Here is a 23,298-nt window from a genome sequence, read left to right as displayed (position 1 = left end):
ATTGAGTCTTGAATTTCTTGACAGCTTGGGAAGTCTGCATCAGTGATTTTCAGCCAACAAGGTAGAGCATCCTGACAAACAGCTTAATCTCCAAGTAATGCTTAAAATGACGCATAATCTGAAAGGTTAATATTTGACCAACATTCATATTTGTTTTAAACACCACACAGGACGTTAATACTGTTTGTTTATAACAGCAAGTATATGCACCTCCTGACCATCAATAATGCACATCACAGGAGCTACAGGAGGTTAGATTTACAAAATATTGTTGCCTTGAGCTATAGTAAATCATAATAATGTAGAGCTACCAAACATTACTGTGCAAACATACAGGATTCCTGCTGGCTGTAGCCTGAGGCACACAGGTGGTGACACAGCTTCAGCACTAACACACAAGTTGTTGTTTCTGAAGCGGCACTGTTAGTTTTGAGTAGTTAGGAGCTTGTGGTACACACAAAATGTTGTTTCTATGAGCATCCCTCTGCTTTCTTTTTAATGTCTGATTTTAAATGCCATTTTCTTAATCTCTTTCATTTTTTGTAAAGCACTTTGAATTGCCTTGTGTTGAAAAGTGCTATATAAATAAACTTGCCTTGCCTTGCCTTGCCTTGATTCTGACAGAACTCAAAACTTTGTTAGCGCTCCAATAGTGTTACGATCTTATGAGTTATTATTGTTATTATAATAATTAATACATGTATTTGTTGAATTTGAAACCCTAACCTTATATGACAGGTTGATATTTGGAGTTGATTGACGTAACAATATATTGTGTTTGTAGCATGCATACGAGACAGTTGGATAAATTGTATCGTCTTAAAGGTCACCTATCATGCAAAATTCACTTTTTGATGTCTTTTATACATAAATATGTGTCTGTGTGTCAGGGAACTCAAAAAGTGTCAGAAATCAAAACCCTCTCTCTTTTCCTCCGTACCCAAATCTCTAAAAACAGGGGTACAAAGGAGCTGATCCAGATTTGCGTCCGATATGACGTAATATCGGAAATGTGGACCCACGGAACTATCAAAAACGTTGCTATCAGATACAATGCCCGACCTGTTTTGGATGTAATATGGTCTTTGTTTACATTAGCAAGCATCGCTAACACTCAGAGCTAACCTGTACTGGAGAGAGTATGTGTTAGCATCACTGTCAAGGATTGTGGAAAAGGTAGGACCCAAAAGCAGACTACAAAAAGAGTAAAGGTCTATAAACAAAAGCGAGCTTTATTAAAGAAAAGCTGATCAACAAAAACATGGCAAGGATATACATGAGTAACACGAGGAAGACAACATACCAAAAACGATTGTGAACAACATGAAGGGAGACAGGAAAAACAAACAATGAACCGACAGGAAGAGACAAGCCTAAATACAGGGAGGGGTAATCACGAGACGAGAAACAGCCGGGCAGGGGAGGCAGAAACACAAGGGCAACAGGTGAACACAATTAGACAATCAGACACACCAGGGAAACTAACGACAGGGAGGAAAACACAGGGAGAAGGACCAGACAATATACAAGGAGGAAAACATGAAACAGGGAGAACAGAACAGCAAAATAAATCCCAAACCTAGACATACAAAACTAAAACCGTGACATAACACCAAGATCGTGACAGTATGTGTAATAAGGCAGGAAATAAAAAAAGGGAACTCACCTTGTGGTAAACCCGCAAGAGAAAAAGCATTTGAGCTCCATACTGTTTCATAAATAATCCTTGATGTGGTTTGGAACAGGATATGGCATTTAATCACAGGAGCATTTAGCTGTATCTCCGTAATTCTGAGCAGGCACAAGCTCCCCCCCCCCCCCCCCTCAAGCTAAGGACCCTGAATCAGCAGTTCTCTAACAGGGCTAAAACAGAGGGATATGAGGGATGTCTAAAATGCATGATTTGTTTTGTATTTTGAGCAAAACACATCATAGACATGTTTTTTATATATTTTTATATATCTGAGACCCATAATATATGCCTAAAAATAGCATAATAGGAGACCTTTAATATGTAGTGCACTATATTTTAGTGACCAATAATTTAGGGAAGGCTTAATAAGGTTGACCACATATTTATTCTGGTAAACATATTTCCACAGTCTAACAGTGACATACAATTGCCCAATATAACCTGCTTGCTATTTTAGTAACAATTGCCCAAACCAGTCAAGCATAACAGGAGACCTGTGGAAGCATCTAACATAACAAACTAACATCGCTTTAGGGCAAGCTGAAGGAGAGCAGATCGACAGACTCAGGAGGGTTAAGGAGAGGGTTTGCCACAAATATGTGAGTGAAAACACTGCCTGGACAGGACAGAAACATCACTGTCTGATGGCTCCACAACACTGGCAAAAAAACTGAATGCACACACAGAGGATTCCTTTTTTTGGCTGCAAAGATATAAACATCTCTACTTCTGGCACGTCAACAGGCTGGCTGAGAGGAAAAGAGGTAAGGGAAATTAGGAAAGGGCATCATCTGGATCTTAGGAGTGGGATGAATAAAAAATAAACATACAAAATAACACAAACAAACATACAGAATGTGTGAATGGTTCTTTTGATGCACGGTCTGTCTCCTTTCCAGTAAGAGAATGTTGACTGGTTGCACAGCTATGTTTAGCTTAGCACAAGAGCTCTTTTATAGGAGTGAGTTGATATTCCAGTAAACATACAGCAACAAAAACATGCCCTTTGTGTTAGACTTGGCTCTAATGGCGCATTTCCACTGCAGCGGGTAGCCCCGTTTAAGCGTCCTTAATCGTCCTCAAGCGGCCAGGCCAGTTTTTGGTGGCCTTTCCATATAGCTTAGCACCGGCTAGCGGGTACTTTTTCCGGCCCCATAAACTCGTGGTTCTATCAGGCCAGGGCCAGGGCTGAATTAGTGACGTCAACACTCTCGACTGCTGATTGGTCAGAGAGAATCGTCACAAGATCGCGCGCAAGATCATCCCTAGCGTCGCATATATATCTAGAAGCAAGCTTGCAGCATTTTTATACACAGCATTTTTAAATGAATCGCTTCCACATCGCTTCCACATCCTCCATTGTTGTGTGTGTTTTGTGAGTTGTGTCGCATTGAAGATGACGCCACTGCAGTTTTACCCAGCGTCGCTCCGCCCAAAAAGCCCGCCAAAAAGCCGATCGCCCCGCCTACACTGCGTTGCTACCCCAGGTCCTAAACTGTAATGGAAATGCGCCATGGCCTCGGACGGCCAGCGAGGCAGCCCGAGGCCTGAGCGAGGACGCTTAGGGACGCTTAAACGGGGCTACCCCGCTGCAGTAGAAATGTGCCATAAGTAGCCATGCTGTCCATGTCTTCATAACATGAATAACGCGCTTCAAAATGAGGGGCTTCTTCTAAGACTACATCATTTTAAAAGGCCCCTTTGTGGTCCCATTGATTTGACCTTGTTTGGGACCCCTATAATGGGATCTGACCTCAGTCTGCAGAGGCCTCTTTACTTATAAAAGCTGTGGTCCTGTTATGTACCTCTACTTAGTTAATTTAAGATAATTACCCTGAGGACAAGCATCCTAATTGCGCACTTTTTCCATTTATCCATCTTCAATATACTGTTGACAATAAACACTGAGTTCATGATCTAAATTGCGCACTTAAAATCCCTTCATTATGCAGCCCCATTTTCAAAGCTAGTACGCTATGACAGGTAAAGGTTACTCAGAGAGAAAGCGAGATATAGGGAGGGAGATTTATACCACTGGATTACTCATTATCACAGACTTGACAAGACACAACATCCTTTCTCTATAGTCTGATTTACGACTATGAGTGTATCAGGCTTAACGTGCTTGGAGTCATTTAATTTAAGTATTCTTCCATACATCTGTAACACTGTTAGATTGATGACACATTTATTAGGAGTTTCTCAGGCAATGACTTTGCCTACAAACCTCTTCACCATGGCATGACTATTTAATATGATACTCCCCCTCATTATGATGGCAAAAAAAGGAACCCTGAGGTAGCTACTAATACTTGGGTGAGCTAAAATACCAACATATGTAAAATGTAAAATTGTACTTTTCCTGGATCTTTTTTAAAGCAACATTTGGCAAAAATCAAGACATAGCTAATATAAATTGGGAAACATTTCAATATGTTAACATAAAGGAAAAATGTGTGTGCCATCACAACTTCACTTTTCTTTAAATAGCATCCATTAAAAACCAATTGTATCTTTGCAGTCAATTTGCAAAACAGCTTTTATGGAGTTATATATGCTTTCTCATAGCAGAACAAAAGCAGATGCTGACTGCATGTTTTCAGATGTGTGAGCAGAGACCATGATGATCTAGTAGGATGACATCACATTCATACCCTGTAAATGTGACTATAACAATAAACAGTTTACAAGTGCACTCACTCTTTGATTCGATTTAGAAACACTTTATCAAAACTCCATCATCTTCTATAATTTTTGTATTCACGTTTGTACATTAAAAAGTTGTCATAAAGCTTTGATTCATGCGGTCAAAGAGATCAGGCAAGTGGATAATCTTAGTTTAATTTCACTAAACTCTTATTGAAGGCACAACAAAGTCTAACCTTTTTGTATGTAAGGAATAAGGATACAGACCATGATTGGTACAAGAAAGACATCACTAAGCTTTCTTTTTTTACACTATAATACCCATTACATATGTTATTTAACACTAAGTAGATCCTTCATAAATCCTCTAAACTATGCCAATAACATGAGCAGTGAGGCACGTGCAAAAACCATTAAATATCTACAGAGTTGTGTCCCGCTACTCACGCAGGTATTCATACCATCATCAAGGCACCACGGTAAGTTTTCACATGTGGTTATTTATTATACTAGTTACACTGAACAAAAATATAAATGTAACACTTTTGTTTTTGCTCCCATTTTTCATGAGATGAACTCAAAGATCTAAAACATTTTCTATATACACAAAATAACCATTTCTCTCAAATATTGTTCACAAATCTGTGATAGTGAGCACTTCTCCTTTGCCGAGATAATCCATCCCACCTCACAGGTGTGGCATATCAAGATGCTGATTAGACAGCATGATTATTGCACAGGTGTGCCTTAGGCTGGCCACAATAAAAGGCCACTCTGAAATGTTCAGTTCTATCACACAGCACAATGCCACAGATGTCACAAGTTTTGAGGGAGCGTGCAATTGGCATGCTGACAGCAGGAATGTCCACCAGAGCTGTTGTCCGTGAATTGAATGTTAATTTCTCTACCATAAGCCGTCTCCAAAGGCGTTTCAGAGAATTTGGCAGTACATCCAACCGGCCTCACAACCGCAGACCACGTGTAACCACAGGACCTCCACATCCAGCATGTTCACCTCCAAGATCGTCTGAGACCAGCCACTCGGACAGCTGCTGCAACAATCGGTTTGCATAACCAAATAATTTCTGCACAAACTGTCAGAAACCGTCTCAGGGAAGCTCATCTGCATGCTCGTCGTCCTCATCGGGGTCTCGACCTGACTCCGGTTCGTGGTCGTAACCGACTTGAGTGGGCAAATGCTCACATTCGATGGCGTCTGGCACGTTGGAGAGGTGTTCTCTTCACGGATGAATCCCGGTTTTCACTGTTCAGGGCAGATGGCAGACAGCGTGTGTGGCGTCGTGTGGGTGAGCGGTTTTCTGATGTCAATGTTGTGAATCGAGTGGCCCATGGTGGTGGTGGGGTTATGGTATGGGCAGGCGTATGTTATGGACGACGAACACAGGTGCATTTTATTGATGGCATTGTGAATGCACAGAGATACCGTGACGAGATCCTGAGGCCCATTGTTGTGCCATTCATCCACGACCATCACCTCATGTTGCAGCATGATAATGCACGGCCCCATGTTGCAAGGATCTGTACACATTTCCTGGAGGCTGAAAACATCCCAGTTCTTGCATGGCCAGCATACTCACCGGACATGTCACCCATTGAGCATGTTTGGGATGCTCTGGATCGGCGTATACGACAGCGTGTTCCAGTTCCTGCCAATATCCAGCAACTTCGCACAGCCATTGAAGAGGAGTGGACCAACATTCCACAGGCCACAATCAACAACCTGATCAACTCTATGCGAAGGAGATGTGTTGCACTGCGTGAGGCAAATGGTGGTCACACCAGATACTGACTGGTTTACGGACCCCCCCAATAAAGCAAAACTGCACGTTTCAGAGTGGCCTTTTATTGTGGCCAGCCTAAGGCACACCTGTGCAATAATCATGCTGTCTAATCAGCATCTTGATATGCCACAAATGTGAGGTGGGATGGATTATCTCGGCAAAGGAGAAGTGCTCACTATCACAGATTTTTTCAGATTTGTGAATAATATTTGAGAGAAATGGTTATTTTGTGTTTATAGAAAATGTTTTAGATCTTTGAGTTCATCTCATGAAAAATGGGAGCAAAAACAAAAGTGTTGCATTTATATTTTTGTTCAGTGTATTATTTAAAGGTGGGGTAGGTAATTTTGGAGAAACCAGCTCGAGTGCGCTAGAATTTGAAAATACACAACCGGAAAAAATCTGCCACTTCCTTACAGAGCCCCTCCTCCAACACACACGAACGCGCACATGACCAATGAGGGCACGAGATAAGTTTGTGCACAGATTGAAGGCTGACAGGCAGGTAGGCCATCCAGTTATTTTAGCCGGGCTGGCTAAAATGATTGGTCGTTCTTTTTACAGCACTACGGCTTCCACAGATTTTTTTTTAAACGTCATCACCTTTAAGGTCCTGATTGTAAATAAATTACTGGGGGATCAGCATTAGTAGCGCTTTCCTCCCAATTGTATTTATATTATCAGACTCCAAGCTGTCACCACAAGTGGATGTTAGTGTCAGCTAGTCCTTTTTAAGGATTATTTTTCTTCCACAGTAACTTTCTGAAGGGGACACTGTGATGTTGCATCAGAGATAACGGGACATTTAAAAGTAATCAAACTTTTATCAAAGTCATGTGATGGCAGTCTGACGGTCCAATTTAAATCTTGGTTTGCATGTCACAACTCTACACTTGTCTTTCATTCATTCCTGTCTATATGCTGCTATCAAATATAATTGATCTGCTTAGAAAACGTGCGCAGACTGCGCACCCCAGCCGACTGGGAACAACAAAAGCTGTGTGTGTGTGTGTGTGTGTGTGTGTGTGTGTGTGTGTGTGTGTGTGTGTGTGTGTGTGTGTGTGTGTGTGTAACAGGGATGAAGGATGGGATGGGAGGTTTCATGACGGGGCAATGATTATGAGCTCCGAGGATCATCATTCACTCCATGACTAAGTAGAAGTGGAGGACAGCCAAAGTATCTGAAAGCAGGCGAGGCAAATGGGTACTATCAACACCGCCCCCTGACCCCCATTCAAAAGAGACTGACAGATGGGGCAGGAAGTGAAAGCACATCGGAAAGGGAATATGGAAACATAAGGTGAGTAAGAGGGATGATGGAGAGATGAAGAGGAGGATTAAAGTAGTATTTTCTTGATCAATGGCGTATCCGATGTTGGAAATAAAGTCAAAAGGGGAGGAGAAAACCCTCCTAAAGCCTCCATGCCAAAAGTCTGTGAAGCCTCGCAGGAATTTACAAGACTGATGTAATATTCATATACAAATGATTTCGATTTCATACATTCATGTCGGTCATGACAGTGGAATCAAATGGTAACAAAGACCGGATGGTGGAGCAATGAACGGATTATGAAATATCATTAATAACAGCTTAGTTGATTACTTGATTCTGATTGATCACTTTAGCAAAAGCGATAAGATCATTCTTAAATAAATAGAAATATTATTAAATAAATATTGTAAGTCAAGTCGTTGGTTTATTTAGTACGCAAGTACCCCAATAAACACAATTAGAGGAGTGTTGAATTTTTTGTTTATATTTGTAATATTGTTAGATATATATAGAAAATAAATATCGTCTGATGTAGTGTCATCAGATTTCTTTCAAAAATTGGCCCATAAATCCAGCAAAAGTCAAGATGAAGAGTGAATAACGACGTTGCCTGAAAAATTTATTCAGCACCTACAATGTAACCCTCGGGGGGAAAACTCTGACTTGTTTGCTTTTGTTAAAAACCAATCCCAATTGTTTTGGTTGTCTGTAAGCACAGGTCCTGGTTTAAAACTAAAAATATACCTTCTGTCTGCATACGAAAAGTTAGAAAAGTTAGTTATATTGATAATAAAAATGAAAAGGATGACAAATAAAAAGTAACTCTCACCTCACAGAGTTGGCCTTTCTCCCCTCTGCTTTCATGAAGATTTTGACCTGATCATGCGGAGTTTGCACATACATCTTCAACCTGAAACAGACATTTGAATCAACATAGGACGTTACAGACTCAACTCAATCATAACAATATTTTTTTAATAAAAGACAATTAAAAACACTGGGACATTGACTTTTTAGAATGTCCTAAGCTTGATCGAAAAAAAGGTCAACACACAAACAGTTAATTGAGTGTAGCACAGGAGAGACCCAAATGTACACTTGTCTGGTATACTGATCGACATATGGATATGTTCTGACTGAGGTTTTTTGTGAAACGGAAAGTCCATGTAACTTATGGCACCTGAGCCTGCTGTAAACAGCCAGCTGATGGGCCGTAGAGAGTTAAACCCCACTTGAATCCAGACTAAGCAGAGGTTGTGTCTAAATGGTTGGCACTGGACCAAGTTAGGTATTAAAGACATATTATAGTCTGTGTTATGCTCTTACTGTAGGTTTTACAGTAGACTGATTACTGCTGACAGTTATCAGTGTGAAGGTCAGGTCAGATGAGTCATAGCACTCTTCTGTTAGAGGTAAGGATAGGAAATATTGAATATTTAGAAATCAAGAAACCGGACTTGCGGGGGCAAAATTCCAAAGATAAATGGAGGAAAGTAAGGCTGTGGGAATTAGACAGAACACAGGGAAACACAAACTAGACTGGATGGCTTGATATTGAATATCAGGATAGACATTGACCTTTAAAAACTGTCTCTTGCTCGTTTGAATAAATTAAATCCATTCAAAAGCAGCTTATTCATCCGCTTTGTTAGAAATATTCTCATTAAAGTTGAATACAATCGTACGTAAATATGTTTTTTCAAATTTGCTGTGATTTAAGAAAGACTTAGTAGTGATGTGAATATGAATCTGTAAAGAGCTCTTGCATGCAGACGCATTTGTACTCAGTATGCAACTGAGGCAAAATCCCTCAGCCCCGCTGCCAAACTCAATGACAGGGTCTCTGGTCAGGCGTGCAGGCAACAGCGGACCTGATAAAGGCCATCAAAAACCAAAGCTGCAGTCATGGTTACAAACTGCCTATATTTCTAAATAAATAATGGTGAGAATGTAGAGTAAATACAATTATTGTTTTTTAACAACTGAGTTCTGTATGCAGCAGTGGTTTTCAGCCAGCATCTTGACGACACAGTTTACGACAATACACAAAACTCCTATGCTATGTAATGTTCCCAGGACGATACGATGCAATAGCGTATGAATGTAACTGCATCACACTGGTGTTAAGCTGCTGCAATAGTGCTGATACTGTATCTGCATTTCAACAGCAATTATTGTTAGCAATTCAATTAGCTTAGTTTTCCCCAGTCACATTCCCACTTGTTATGAACATTGGACTTGTAACTGAACACAGCTCCACAGTTGTTGCCAATAGCAAAACTGCTCATTTGAACTTTCAAGAGAATAATGAGCTGAGCAGATTACTGTCAAACTGAAAGGTTACACAAATAATAAATCAAACTGGTGCTGACTTCTAGGTCTGTTATCACTTTGTTCACTTTTATACTTCTATTCTCGAGTTCAGTTACTTAACCAAAACAACTGAATAGTGGACTTATTCCGCTAAATACTGCACATTAATCTAAGGATTATGACTTGTCTTATCAGGAACTGAAGTTGATGACCATAAATTAACTCCATCCGTCCATTTTCAACTACTTTTAAAGTAGTTTGAAAATGTTCAACCAGCTCTGTTTGGAATTCGAAGGCGCCCCCTGGCCAACGTGGAGATACAATCCCTCCACCTGGTTCTCGGTCTGCCCCTCAGTCTCCTCCCAGCTGGACATGCATGAAACACCCCAATAGGGAGGGGGCATTCTTACTAGGGGCCTGGACCATCTCAACTGGCTCCTTTTGACCCAAAAGGGCAGCGGCTCTATTCCCGAGTCCCTCTCGGATGACTAAACTTCTCACCTTATAAGGGATATGCCAACTGAGTATTACTCAACAGACATGACAACATGTTCTTCCGGTCGCTTCTGTTAGGGGTCATCACAGCAGGCCATATGTTTCCATCTCTTCCTGTCCTCCGCATCATCCCAGCCAACAAGCTACACACTTTAGGCGCTTTCACACCGCAGTACTTTTCCCACTTTAGTTCCGATATAGTTCCGAAATGTTGCGTTCACACCAAAAAAATCCGGAACTAAAATTAGTTCATGAGAACCTTTTTTCCCCCTTTTCCGTCTCTGCTAGAGAGCAGGGACTTTCGTGGGAGAAAAAGGTTCCTATTTCTGATTGGCTGGGCGGATTGCAAACCACGCGCCATAAAACTCCAAAAAAGTGTTGTGAAGCCGCCATTTTATTATCCTCGCATTGCATTATTAGCATTAGCATTAGCCCAGTGCACAAACGCAGAGAGACTAACTTATGGCAACACAAAAGAAAACATGGGAGCGGTGGAGATGAGGAGGTGTCGGCGTTCTGGCGATTTACTCGGAAGGCTTCAGTAGAAGCTGCTGGGAGTCCCAGCAGCTTCTACTGAAGCCAGTCCCCAACTCCGGGGACTTCCGGCCGGGGACTTCGGGTGGCAGTATACGCCGTGAAGTTATTTGCGGCCTGCCAGTAAACCCAAAGCAGAAGAAGAAGAAGAAGTGACGTCAGCGGCTTCATTTACCTAATCCTCCCCCAGGGACTTATTCCGGTGTGAACGCGATCTGTACTTAGTTCATGAGAACTAAAGAGTTCTCATGAACTAAGTTCTGATGAACCTTTGTGGGATAAGTACTGCGGTGTGAAAGCGCCTATTTGATATGATGTCCTTGGCCTTATTGCCAATTTGTACAAAGCTTAATTTTCAGCGGACAAAAGGTCCCAAGTGTGGGAAAAGCTTCAGCAGACCTCTCCCTAACACTATCCCCAAAAATCATTAATGTAAATTGGCTGCTTGGCCACACTCTGTCATAAAACAAAGACACTTTGAGACATGAAAGAAGTTTCCAAGCTGGGTGGATTAATAACAGCTAACAAACACATATGATGCATAGAGCAGCTCACGGCTGATTGTTAGGTCTGCACCCTACCCCAACACCCATAAACATACAGTTTCCACTGAGCGTGTTGCATGTATTTGACAAGAAAATGATGGTAAGCCTGTCCTGTAACGACGTAGTATCATAAATCATCAATATCTATATCATCTATATCAGTGGTTCTCAAATGGGGGTAGGCGGACCCCTAGGGGTACGTTGGAGTACTGCAGGGGGTACATGAGATTTATTTTATGTAAATGACATTTTTTATTTTTTTTATTTATTCTACTAAAATCATACAAAAACAAAAACGTATAATTCATACACACATGCATTTACACAAACTACTAATAGTAGTTTAACTACTTAATTCAAAGGTTTACAGTAATTCTGGATAATAAAATGGGAAAAATAAACGGGTGCTCTCTTTTCCTCTCCTGACAGCCCGTCAGTCTCGTGCAGCTCGCTGAACCTCTAATAAGTGACCGACAGTAACAAATAAATATAATTAGTTTAGCTAGTTCCAGAGTAGATAAACTAGCTAAGTGTGTTAGGTCTAACTCTTAGTGTATTTTTGCTCGGCTCAACGGTCCATCACAGCGGGCGGAGCTGTGATCATGCAGAGCTGCGTGTTCTCCGTCAGCAGCAGCTGATCTGATCTGATCTCTCTCTCGCGTCCGGTTAGACTTCACTCGCGTCTATGTCCAAATCTATCAGATCTAGCTAGTTCTAGTTAATTATATGACTGCCTGCTTATCAAAGGACCTAAACAATAAGCGTTGCTTGGCAACGGTGTGTGGCCGCAAAGTATAGCGCAGCATTATGCATATGTTTATATGAGGGGTCAAAATCCCATGCTCATAAATTGCTACTATATTTTTCTCTTCATTCCCCACGCCCCAAAACAAATAAATAAATATACCAATTTTAGGAAAAGTAAGGAAGTTTGAGCAGTGTGGGTTTTATATTAACAGAGTTTCACATATTTCAAAACGTGAAGTGTAATAGCTGCAGTTTGCCTCCCTGTCAGAATGACAAGGATCCTCAGTGAAGCTCAAGCCCATGTTTCACTACATTGTACAACTTATTAAAAAGATCAGTTCAATGCAACTAATGTCGTCTGTGTTATTGCATGATGTTACAATTGGTTTGCCATGAATTTAGTGATGGATTGTAAACATTTGAAGTGTAGCATTTAAGTGTTTCTCAGTTACAATGTTGTTGTTTTAATAAATGAGACACTGATGGTGCAGCGCTGCACTGTACCTCTTTATATAGGCTTTTTTTCCCTTAACAAATAGAAGTTAGTAAATGTCTCCACTATTAGTTAAGAAGTTATCTGAAGTACAGCAATACGTTGGTTCACACATATCTTCTTAATCAGTGGCACAACAACAAAAATTATTTTGGAAAATAAATAAGAACGGGTATTCGATTGATATTCCGTTGATACTGGGAACCTGGGATTAAGTGTCCGAATTGTGGTAACATTTTTTTATCTTTGTGGGAAAGATCAAAAATATAGGAAACGTAAGTATTAAAGTAAAAATGCTCACTTTTGACGTGTGACAGGGTCCGACTCTGTAGGGTGGATATAAGGCGTCAAGATCTGCTCCAAGGTTTGCCTGTCGGACACCCTAAAACAAAAAAAGTCAAGTCAAATGATTAAGGATAACATCTGTTTATCTTTTACAATCGTATAAATCTGAATAGTAACTATTGCTGGATTGCAGAATGTTCACCTTCATGGTCCACTGAACTTCTAAAACAATACATACAGCAACACACCTGCATTTTGACTATCAAAGCCATTTTGATCATCTGTTTTTTAAGAGGTATACATTTTGGGAAATGTAATATTGTTTTGTAACTCACCTTTTCTGACTGAACTCGGTGCTGCTCTGTGGAAAGATGAGCTTCAGGTGCCACAGGAAAAATTTCTCTCTAAATAACACAAAGGCAAAGTCATATTTAGTTTTTATTTCCAGCTTATCAAAAAAAAAAGTGCTTGATGCTTTTTTGTTCAAAGTCAGATGAGGTCACCAGCACTCTTCACAAATGCCCTTGTTTTAAATTCAGCCGTGATCTGTCCAAGACAATATGCCTGGCTGCTTCCAAAATCTTGTCCATCTGTGTGACTGAGTGCGTGTAAATGAATAAACCAGTCACCATGGAGACCTTGATATATACACTCAATACTAGGACACCAGCTGTTGGATATCACATAATGATCACTCTTTCTGGGGTAATAGACTGGGCAGTAACTCTTAAACGTGGTTGGGGTTTTTGGGTTGCTGGGCGTGCTGTGCTCTGCAACCAAACATTTATCCCGTAAACAGCTGCTCTGTTTTGACCTACTAATGTCATAAGGATGTCAGAATAACCATCAAAACTTAATATATCAAACAGTTTGGAAGATATGAAATACAAGATGTAATTCAGCACTAAATATTTAATAATATAACAATAATGTTAGTACTAGTAATCACCAGTCGTTTTGATTTTTTGTCTTTTCTTTTTTTCTTTTATTGTCTATCCACCATTTCGGAACATTAAAATGAATCTGAAATTAAAGAGAAACATTCTTTTTATGTGGATAAACTCAACAAAACATAAGTAGCACCAATCAATCTAGTTTACCAACGATGCAGAGCAAAGACGCTCGATGACCAAGACCACAGTATATGCCATATAAAGGGTGGAGCTGATTCATGAACCTATTCTCCATCAGAGTTGTAGGACAACTTGATGGATGACCATGAAACACACGACCCAAAGCATAATTGTAAGGCACATACGGTAGACCTTGTTATTAGGGCTCACCAAGAAAGATTCAGAGCTCAAATCTGAGGTTTCTTTTGATATCTGTAATATGAAGATTTCTATATTTTGACTCATCTAAAAACAAGTATTTGGTAATAAATATTATTAAAACAAATGAGCAGTTAGCATGTAACGTTGGGTATTTTAGCATTTAATATTTGGACAGAAGGAGTATATTTCGGTTTGCACTGCCTTGAGAAGGTTCAAATGAATCATACAGTTTTTTGTTGTTTGATAATCCTTACAAAAAGAGGCACAATTCAACCTGTCCTTCACAACATAATTGTCAGGGTGAAACCTCATAAAAATATACCTTGTTTGAGAAAGAAAATCCACACCTGCTATGTAAAAGCCTTTAATCCTATCCCACCCACAAATCAATGAGTCAATCATCTGCCTCCAGTTTCTCAATTGTATAGATTCGTTGTTTTCTAATATATATATAACTAGAAATGGCATTCTATTTAACAATTAGGTGGATATTTCAGCGTAAAGAGAACACATTTTGACCTATATAATATGTATTCCACTAATGTTAGTGTTTGTTTGTTTTTGCAACAAGAGCCTCATTTAAAAATCCATGTTCATCAGCTCGGTCAAAGAATGGGCCAACATCTGAACACATATAGACTTTATGTGGAATGGATTAACAGCATATTGCTGGTCAAATGAATAAAAAGAAAATGTACATATTCTAAGGAAAATCATAATCACTGGCAATGTGCTGCTCTACTCGACACCACGTGTGTTTTGACTGCAGGCATGGTTCTGGTGCTGGTGAGGTTTTATTGTGGATCCAGATGGTAGCATTGTACAACAGGAAGCATGTTTTGTTTCCTTGAAACAGAAACATGATGGGTAGGAGGAGTTAAAAAGAAAATAGTTATTGTACAGAACTGGCAGGACACCCAATGGTTATGAGTTTCCACTTGGCTGTAAGGGAAGGCAGCAGCAGGCAATTTGAGTGACAACAAGGGGCTTTGAGGGGGTTCCCTACGCAACTGTAAACGTACCTGACACCTCTAACGCCTTAGTCAGAGGAATTTATGTTTTCCCAATTTCGGCCGGGTTTCTCCTTCAGCGCAACAGTGTGTGTCTACGTGTACAGGTGTGCATGTGTTTGTACGTGCAAGCAAATGAGGGTGGAGCACCAGGTGTGATGCCATTATTCTGTCATTACAGCAAATGGAAACTATGTCTTTCAATGGAAAAGGGGCTTGCCCAAAGATGCATGCAATCATTTCAGGCAAGGCCACAGTGCATACCTGGGATAAGTGCCATCATTCATTGTCGGGGAAAAAAGAGGAGAGCAGCATAAAAAAAGTCAAAACAGAAGCATCAACTGTAGAGGACGCCTGCTTTAAATACCAGAATCTATTGAAAAATATTAGGACTCACAACTTAATCCTTTAGCATTTATTGCTGTAGGGCCTTGATGGAGGCATTTATACTCCAGAGTACAAAAAAAGTTGTGCAATACAGTTCCGTGTAACTGTGAATATGACAAGTACAATTCCTGCTGAAAACATGCCTGTGTAAAAAGATTAAGCGCTTAAACCACACAAAGATTATGTTAAAAAGGTTTATAACCTCAACGGAATCCCATGCAAGTAAGCTATCTGCTGCCTTAACTGGCCCCCATTGAAAGGCATTTTCTCCTTCAAGAGGGATTATTCATCAAACGGCTTGTTGGACCACAAAAACTAAGCCTAACCAAATAAAATAGGATTGGTACATGGAATAGAGTGGAAAAAAGGTAAACATGGTCATTATAAATACTCCGCAATTGATTTACTGTTTGTTTTTGATAAATAAAATCTGATTCCTTCATATACGAATGTACCCACAACAGAATCACAACGACATACCGTACTGGGCGATATTCTTTGTTTTGTCTTATTGTGAAACCTCAGTGTCCTCAAACACTGTGAGGTTAAAGAATATCTTGAGCAGCCAGAATTGCTGATTGTGATATTCTATTAATGTTCACGTTCACACAGTCGGTGATTCCTGAACGGCAGTTTTTCTGTATTTCCTTTCTCCTGTAATATAACTTGATCGCTTTAAACTCTGCACACTAGGGGTGTAACGGTATCCGTATTCGTCCCGTACCGTCACGGTTCGGCACATGCAGTCACACGGCGAATACGCCTTTTTTTACAAGTGGGAAAAAAGTCCGTCACTCAGGGCAGTATTACACTATATATAATCCAGGGGGCGGTATTGCGCCTAAAAGCCAGCCGCCCGTAAATAACAAATGAAGAACAAGAACAAAACACAACAAAACGAACACAATATATGAAGAAGAACATTTAGTAGCCTAGCTATGGCGAGTTCACACAACACACAGGAGCTAGAAGACCCACCTGCTTCTTTTAAATCAGCTGTGTGGGAACATTTCGGGTTCCCTGTGGACTACAACAATGATGGGGTGTGAGTTGTGGATCGGACTAGGACGGTGTGTCGGCGTTGTTCGACAGCGGTGCGGTATGCTAGTGGTAACACGTCAAACATGCTCAATCACATCCGAGTCAGTCTCAGTCCCCAGCGAGAGGGTTTTCTCGACGGCAGGTGACATAGTTACCGCCAACAGATTTGCCCTCACTACTGAGAACGTAGACAAACTTATCTTTTTGAAGAAAAACTTGAAAATAGAGTAAAGCTTGAGTACCTTTATTTAGGCATAATAACAAGTTAATTACACATGTTAGACATTGCTCCTAAAGGTACTGATTTTATGTTCTTATTATTTATTTTAATATGTTCAAGACATTCTTTTTAGTTGTACAGCTTATTTAACCTTTTTGTTTGACATCAGCCAATATAAATAATATGGCCATCTGAGTGTGTGTGTTACTGTTTGTGCTTTGTTTTTAACTGTGTAATAGAGTTAATGATTCGAGTTCCTTATTTTCATACCAAAACTTGCACTACTGTTAAAAATAAATAACAGCAAAAAAAAATTATGCATTTGGGACTTTATTTTGCTTTTCCTTGTTGTACCGAACACGTACCGAACCGTGACCCCCAAACCGAGGTATGAACCGAACCGTGACTTCTGTGAACCGTTACACCCCTACCGCACACTGAGCTCTGATTGGTCAGCAGGCAGTGCTTTCACTGAGTTGAGCTCTTAGCCTGCAACCTAACCTGGTCCCGACCAGGTTAGCCGCACAGCATAAGTTACCATGGAGATCTAGCCTGCTAAAAAGAGAACCAGCTTCGTAGGACCGGAAACCCCGAGTTTTCCCTGAAGTTAGCCGGCTAAGCGAAAATCCTGCTTCGTAGTATACCCCCCAGGTCTTCTTTACACACACTATGCTAAACACAGAACACTACTTTAACACGCTGCTAAGCAGTATAACTAAACACAGAGGATTCACAGTATTATCGAGCACAACGAGTAAGCAGCCTTTGTACTCCTCCCCCGGAAGATGTGCCGGAAGCAGACAGGGATTGGATGACGTTGGTCCAATCACCTCTTCGGATGATACAAGGGCGGGACAGCCAATGACATCGGGGCAACCTTACAGCTCATTTGCATACACACACACAACAGAGTTAAGAGGACCAGGAAGGCAGCAGCCGTAACAATGCCTTTAAAAACAATTTTTGGAGGAGTACTCATTTCTGCTAATGGACAAATTACTCCACTTTACCCTGAAGAGCTTTTAAAATACCTAGAATGCTCTTTACATGATTGGCTACAACAATAGGGTACAAATGTTGATACTTTAGTTTTAAGTGCATAATCAACACCTTATACAAAGAATTGCTAACGACCAACTCTTAGGGTTGTAATTAGCCTCTCTGTCTAACCTAAATGGAGTCTGAGCAATTGCCTGCATCTGTGAGGGAGACTGAGAAATAAAGCAGACTCAGAGGAGGCTGGATGAATTCATTAAGAAAAACACACTCTCTGTTGATTAAGTAAGCGATTGGAGCTGCCTGAGCCATCAATACTTGAGAGCAGACGGCCTGACGGTGGTCTGGCATTTTGAGCAAATCCATCTGGCTGGATTAAGGACTAACAAAAATGGTGCAGTATATATAACCATGTGTCCTGTGGATCTACCCGTCAGAGGGAGAAGCCTGTTGCCCAGGATCTGGGTGACAAGTGGGTGCCAGTGTACTGGGATGACAGGACTTTGGGGTGTTGTACAGCGATACAACATAATAAATCCAGTTTCCAAAACCATGTGCAACCTCAAAAGGTAGAGTGGCAGAGAGGCTGATGAACGAAAGAGAGAGGAGACCAGTAGTGTAGGCAGAAATGTACTTTAGGGTGGGCCTGTAAAAAATAGGGTGGGCCAGATTTTTCTTCTGCGCATCAGAAGCTAACAACAATCCTCGCCGGTACCGGTGGCAGATTACTTTTAGGATACTTTTGGAATACTTTCTTTTTCCATAACAGATGGGTATGTTTTGGTGAACAGGAGACATGTATTTTACTGTTTTAATGGCTTATCAAGAGCACAAACACAACATCTTGGTGTCATTCTGGACAGCTCTCTCATCTGCACCCCACATAAAAAACATCACCCGGACTGCATTCTTTGTACTGTCTTAAAACCTTTCCTTAGAATATGTTATGAATTGTAAGGTGTCCTTGGGTGCTTTGAAAGGCGCCCCTAAATAGAATGAATTATCATTATTATCATTATCTGAAACGATGTAATAACTTTAAAAACTTTTTCCAGTCACTTGCCCCATGCATTCAGCAGCAGCAGGCCATTCACTTTGATTTTATCCCGTTATAAATGTCATCATTTCGACAATAAAGAAATGCTACATAAACGTTATCTTGCACATTTTATCCAACCATCTCCGTCTCTAAATGCTGCAGCGCTGTGCAGTGTGCACACAGTTCTGCCGGTAATGAATATTACATTTTGTGAGGAAACTTTTCCAATAAGTATTCCAAAATGCATTCACTTCAGGTTTACGAAAGTAACTGTAATCAGATTACTCGTTTTTCAAATGTAACGCCAGCTGAATACAGTACACTTGATTTTTGTATTCTGATTACGTAACGCCGTTACATGTATTCCGTTACAACCCAACCCTGTGTATATCTCTCCGGACTGTCCACCAGCAGATGAAAAACACCCACCTCTCCGCCTCTTCCAAGGGACGAGGGAACCGTGCGGCAGAGTTTCGGTTAACATTTTTTTTTCTTCTGACAGCCCAGCAGCAGGAGAGGTGGGGAGAGGGAGGCGGGGCTATTTCATCGCACATTTATAAACGATTTTTGGTTGAGCCAAAGTGCTGTACATATAATAAAAATAGCCTTCAGTAGAGACACTTTACAGCAAATACAACAGCACAGATTGTTCAGAATATCAGTATGAGAAAAACGACACCCTCTATCCTTAGACCCTCACATCGTACAAGGAAAAACTTCCAGAGAAAAACCCAGTTTAAAGGGGAAAAAATGGGAGAAACCTCAGGGAGAGCAACAGAGGAGGGATCCCTCTCCCAGGACGGACAGACGTGCAATAGATGCCGTGTGTAAATCGAAGAGATAATACATTTTACAGCATATAGACCGAATGTTAGGAAATGCATGTGTCTGTAATAAGAAGATGAATCCACGAGGATGTCAGCTACAATCCTGTGGATCGCTGCTAGTCCTGTCCGGGGTTCCCAGCAAAACCCTGGATAGGCTCCAATACGTCCAGAACTCTGTCACCAGGCTTCTCACCCACACCAAGCCATGGCACCATATCACCCCCACCCTCATCCACCTACATTGGCTGCCGGCAGAGTCCTGCACGGGTCTGATTTTCAAGACCCGCTCCCGCGACGTGCAATACCGAACCCGCCCCGCTACCCGCAGATATTGCCAATTAGTTCCGCAACCCGACCCGACCCGTCGGCACAATATCCGCAACCCGACCCGAACCCGCATATATATGAGAAGTGAAAACGTGCAATTATTAACACACGCAGTTGCATATTTGTCTCAAAAAGCGTGGGATGTTGGTTATTTTCTCTATCTAGGATGACACCAAAAGCCTCCCAGACGTTGGATTTCGCTCTTGAGGAAGTGTTAGAGAGCTTCACCTCAGCGATTTCGAATGTGGCGCGCACAGCAGCAGATTGATGCGCTGCAGAGGTTATGATTATGCGCGGTCCCGCGGGGGAGAGGTCTGAGGATTTAAACATTAAACTAAATTATTATTATTTTAATATATTTATTATGCAATACCCGCGACCCGACCCGCATCATCTTTGTTTTACCCAGAACCGAACCCGGAAAAAAGCATTTGAAAAAATACCACCCGCGAATCACCTTTTTTGCGGGTCACCCGTCGGGTACCCGACCCGATGCAGGACTCTGGCTGCCGGTCAAGTCCCGGATTCAATACAAAACACTCATCCTCACGTACAAGTCCCTCCATACCCTCGCCCCCCAGTACTTATCGGACCTCCTCCATCCCTACACCCCTTCTCGGAGTCTGCGGTCCTCAGACACGGGCCTGCTCTCCATCCCCCGCTCTCGCCTCCGAACTGTTGGTGACAGGGCATTCAGTGTTGCGGCCCCCACCCTCTGGAATGCACTTCCTGCCGAGATCCGTAATGCTGCCTCCCTGGACATCTTCAAATTATCACTAAAAACACACCTGTTCACCCTGGCCTTCGGGCCCTAGCCCTTTTCTGGTCCCCTGGCTTCCTTTATTTATTTATTTGGTTTGCCCGTTGATTGTCTGTTTGTTTTGTTTGTCCACCATGTACAGCGACCTTGGGTCCCTTGAAAAGCGCTATATAAATATCATTTATTATTATTATTTATTATGAGGGCAGTGGGGGCTTTTCTTGGAGTCTGGCTTTTTTTTTTTTTAAACCAAAGTTAATTAGTGAACTTTGAGCCATCATTTATTTTGCAGGCAGCTCTCTGCCTCTCTCACATTATTATGGCGCGCGCCGGAACCCACAATCAGTTTTTACCGTAAATGAGTTCGGTTCAGAGGATAAAACACATACATTAATTAAACTCGATATTTGTTCACTTGAATTTCACTTTGAATTCTTGGATATTCTTAAATATATATTATAATATAATGTGAATACATTTTTTATAATAATAATACAATTATTATTATTTTTAAAATGACACCAAAGCTTTCTCAGGGTGGGCCAATGAGTAAACTGGGTGTGCCTGGGCCCACCCTGGCTACGCCACTGGAGGAGACAAAGATTACTGGCAGCCATATTGTAAGACTTTGCCCTTGCATCCTGGCTTGGGCCTGAGTTGCTGGACCAATGCCGCAGAGTTAAGCCATCAGTCTTTTTTCCCTGAAAATCACAGAGCACACTCCAGACGAGGGGCAAACAATAGGTGGTGGGTCCAAGTGTGCATGTGTACTGAAAGAACAAAACCTGTCTAGAGCCATGAGGCTGTGACGATCATTACTTGAGTCCTTTTTTTGTTGTTGAAAGGATTGGAAAATGTTTCTAATAATGCATGCTAGATGCAGAAATCTAAGTATAACCCAGGTATTAGAATTGATCCAACCCCAATTTGAACCACATTTAATGGAAATCTGACCAATAGTTGTCAATGTATTGGAGAATTAAGGAACCCTTTGAGCCGAAGTGGGGCTTAGAAAAATCTAATTTATCTTGAATAACACATACGGTAGGTACCTAATCATTAAACTTCAGTCTACCAAACATGACAACTGGCAAGTTTAGATTCCCTATCATTCATGCAGCACACTCACATTTCTGGTTAATTTGCAGTTTGGAATTTCATTTAGAGCCAGTGAGTAGCATGTAGCCCACAGATATGTGGCCAATTGTGATGACAGCGTTTGCAACACTGATGAAATTGCTGCTTGCCATTCTGATGTGAGGCTTGCTTCTGATGGCAGTGGACCCAGACTCTGTTCTCCATCAGCAGTGGTTAATCAAGCCAATGGCAGCCACAAGGCTGTCTGCTGGAGTCAGAAAAAACATTTGACTAAAGCTGCTGCTGATTGTTTCATTTGAACTTCATTTCTGGAAAGTGTGAGTGTTGGTGCACGTGAGCGATCATAGTGATGAATAGTCGTCCTCCGCCATATGGTTGAATATAGTTCTGCCTACATAAATCTTTTTGTGCATTTATTCATCGTACAACATGCAATATTTGATATACCAGTCATGTTTCTACAAACCTGTGATGAGTGTCTACATTACAGCTACATTAAAGTATTTTTGAAATAGCATGAATTGGCCTAATCGACGTTCTACAATTACATACATTTTCCAATGTAACTGTGCATTTGCATGGCACCTTCACAGCAGGCAAACAAGACCAAACTGCTTTGGAGATGGAGGTCTATTATGTTGAGCTCACAAGGTTTTGTAGCAACACTCTGCTACATTGATTCAGTATTGAAATATTACATAAAAAAACATGTAAACATTCCTGTTTTTTTTTACCAACCATACTACTGAAGAATGGTGCTTTAAAACCATACCTACCATATATGTTGCTGAACACTTCCTGCTGTTGCTTTAGAGTAAGAGCTCTCCATTAACCAAGCAGTGGAAAACGTACATTATGAAGCAGTTACAAGAATGGCTGATTTCAGGCTGGAACATGCTTTTTCCACAAAGTATGAAGGACCAAAATGTGATGTGTCACTAACCATGATCAAAGTGAAGACAAGTGTGTATAGTATTTCCCAATGGCCCCACTTGAAAGCAGAGTGAACAGAGATTGGACTGATGGTTAACAGTAAATATGTGTGGTAATAAGTAATGGTGGTGATACCATGCCGTTAAGTACCCTCCCAACAGCAACAAAAAAGGATATTAAAAACCTAATGGCTGCATACAGAAGTAAGAAATGTTTTTGTGGATTGATTAGTTGCAGCAAGAACAAGGGGATGGTGACAAGGAGTCATACGAAGATGTTTCAGTGGAATGGAGAAAGAGATGATTCATTTGACATCTTAACAGAAAACAGGAGCAATAGGGAGAGTTCAGCATGCTTGTGAAAAAAATGCATAAGCTAAAAGAACCCTATATAAAAGGCACGGCAACTCACAAAGTGTAAACCCAGTAGCTAGATCAACTAGGTAAAATAATTTAATGGAAATTGATAGAATCTATAACCGTTTTGAAATGCATTATACATTATAAAGTCGTATAAAAAGTAGGGATGCTCCGATCGATCGGCCGCCGATCGTTATCGGC

The 23,298-nt window shown here is 41.0% G+C and overlaps 1 protein-coding gene across 1 annotated transcript in view; it reads right to left on the bottom strand.

Annotated features, from left to right (window-relative positions):
- znhit6 (zinc finger HIT-type containing 6) overlaps positions 1 to 23,298 on the bottom strand; it is a 47,290-nt gene that overhangs the window by 5,733 nt on the left and 18,259 nt on the right. The window contains exons 6-8 of the mRNA XM_034210147.1: positions 13,162 to 13,230; positions 12,843 to 12,923; positions 8,244 to 8,324 (exon numbers count right to left, since the gene is read on the bottom strand). Coding sequence (XP_034066038.1) covers positions 8,244 to 8,324; positions 12,843 to 12,923; positions 13,162 to 13,230 — 231 coding nt within the window. The remainder of the gene's footprint in view (positions 1 to 8,243; positions 8,325 to 12,842; positions 12,924 to 13,161; positions 13,231 to 23,298) is intronic.

The sequence above is a fragment of the Gymnodraco acuticeps genome, unplaced genomic scaffold, assembly GCF_902827175.1.
Source record: "Gymnodraco acuticeps unplaced genomic scaffold, fGymAcu1.1, whole genome shotgun sequence".
Taxonomy (NCBI): domain Eukaryota; kingdom Metazoa; phylum Chordata; class Actinopteri; order Perciformes; family Bathydraconidae; genus Gymnodraco; species Gymnodraco acuticeps.
Note: the sequence above shows the minus strand (reverse complement) of the source record. Positions and strands in the feature narration are given on the sequence as shown.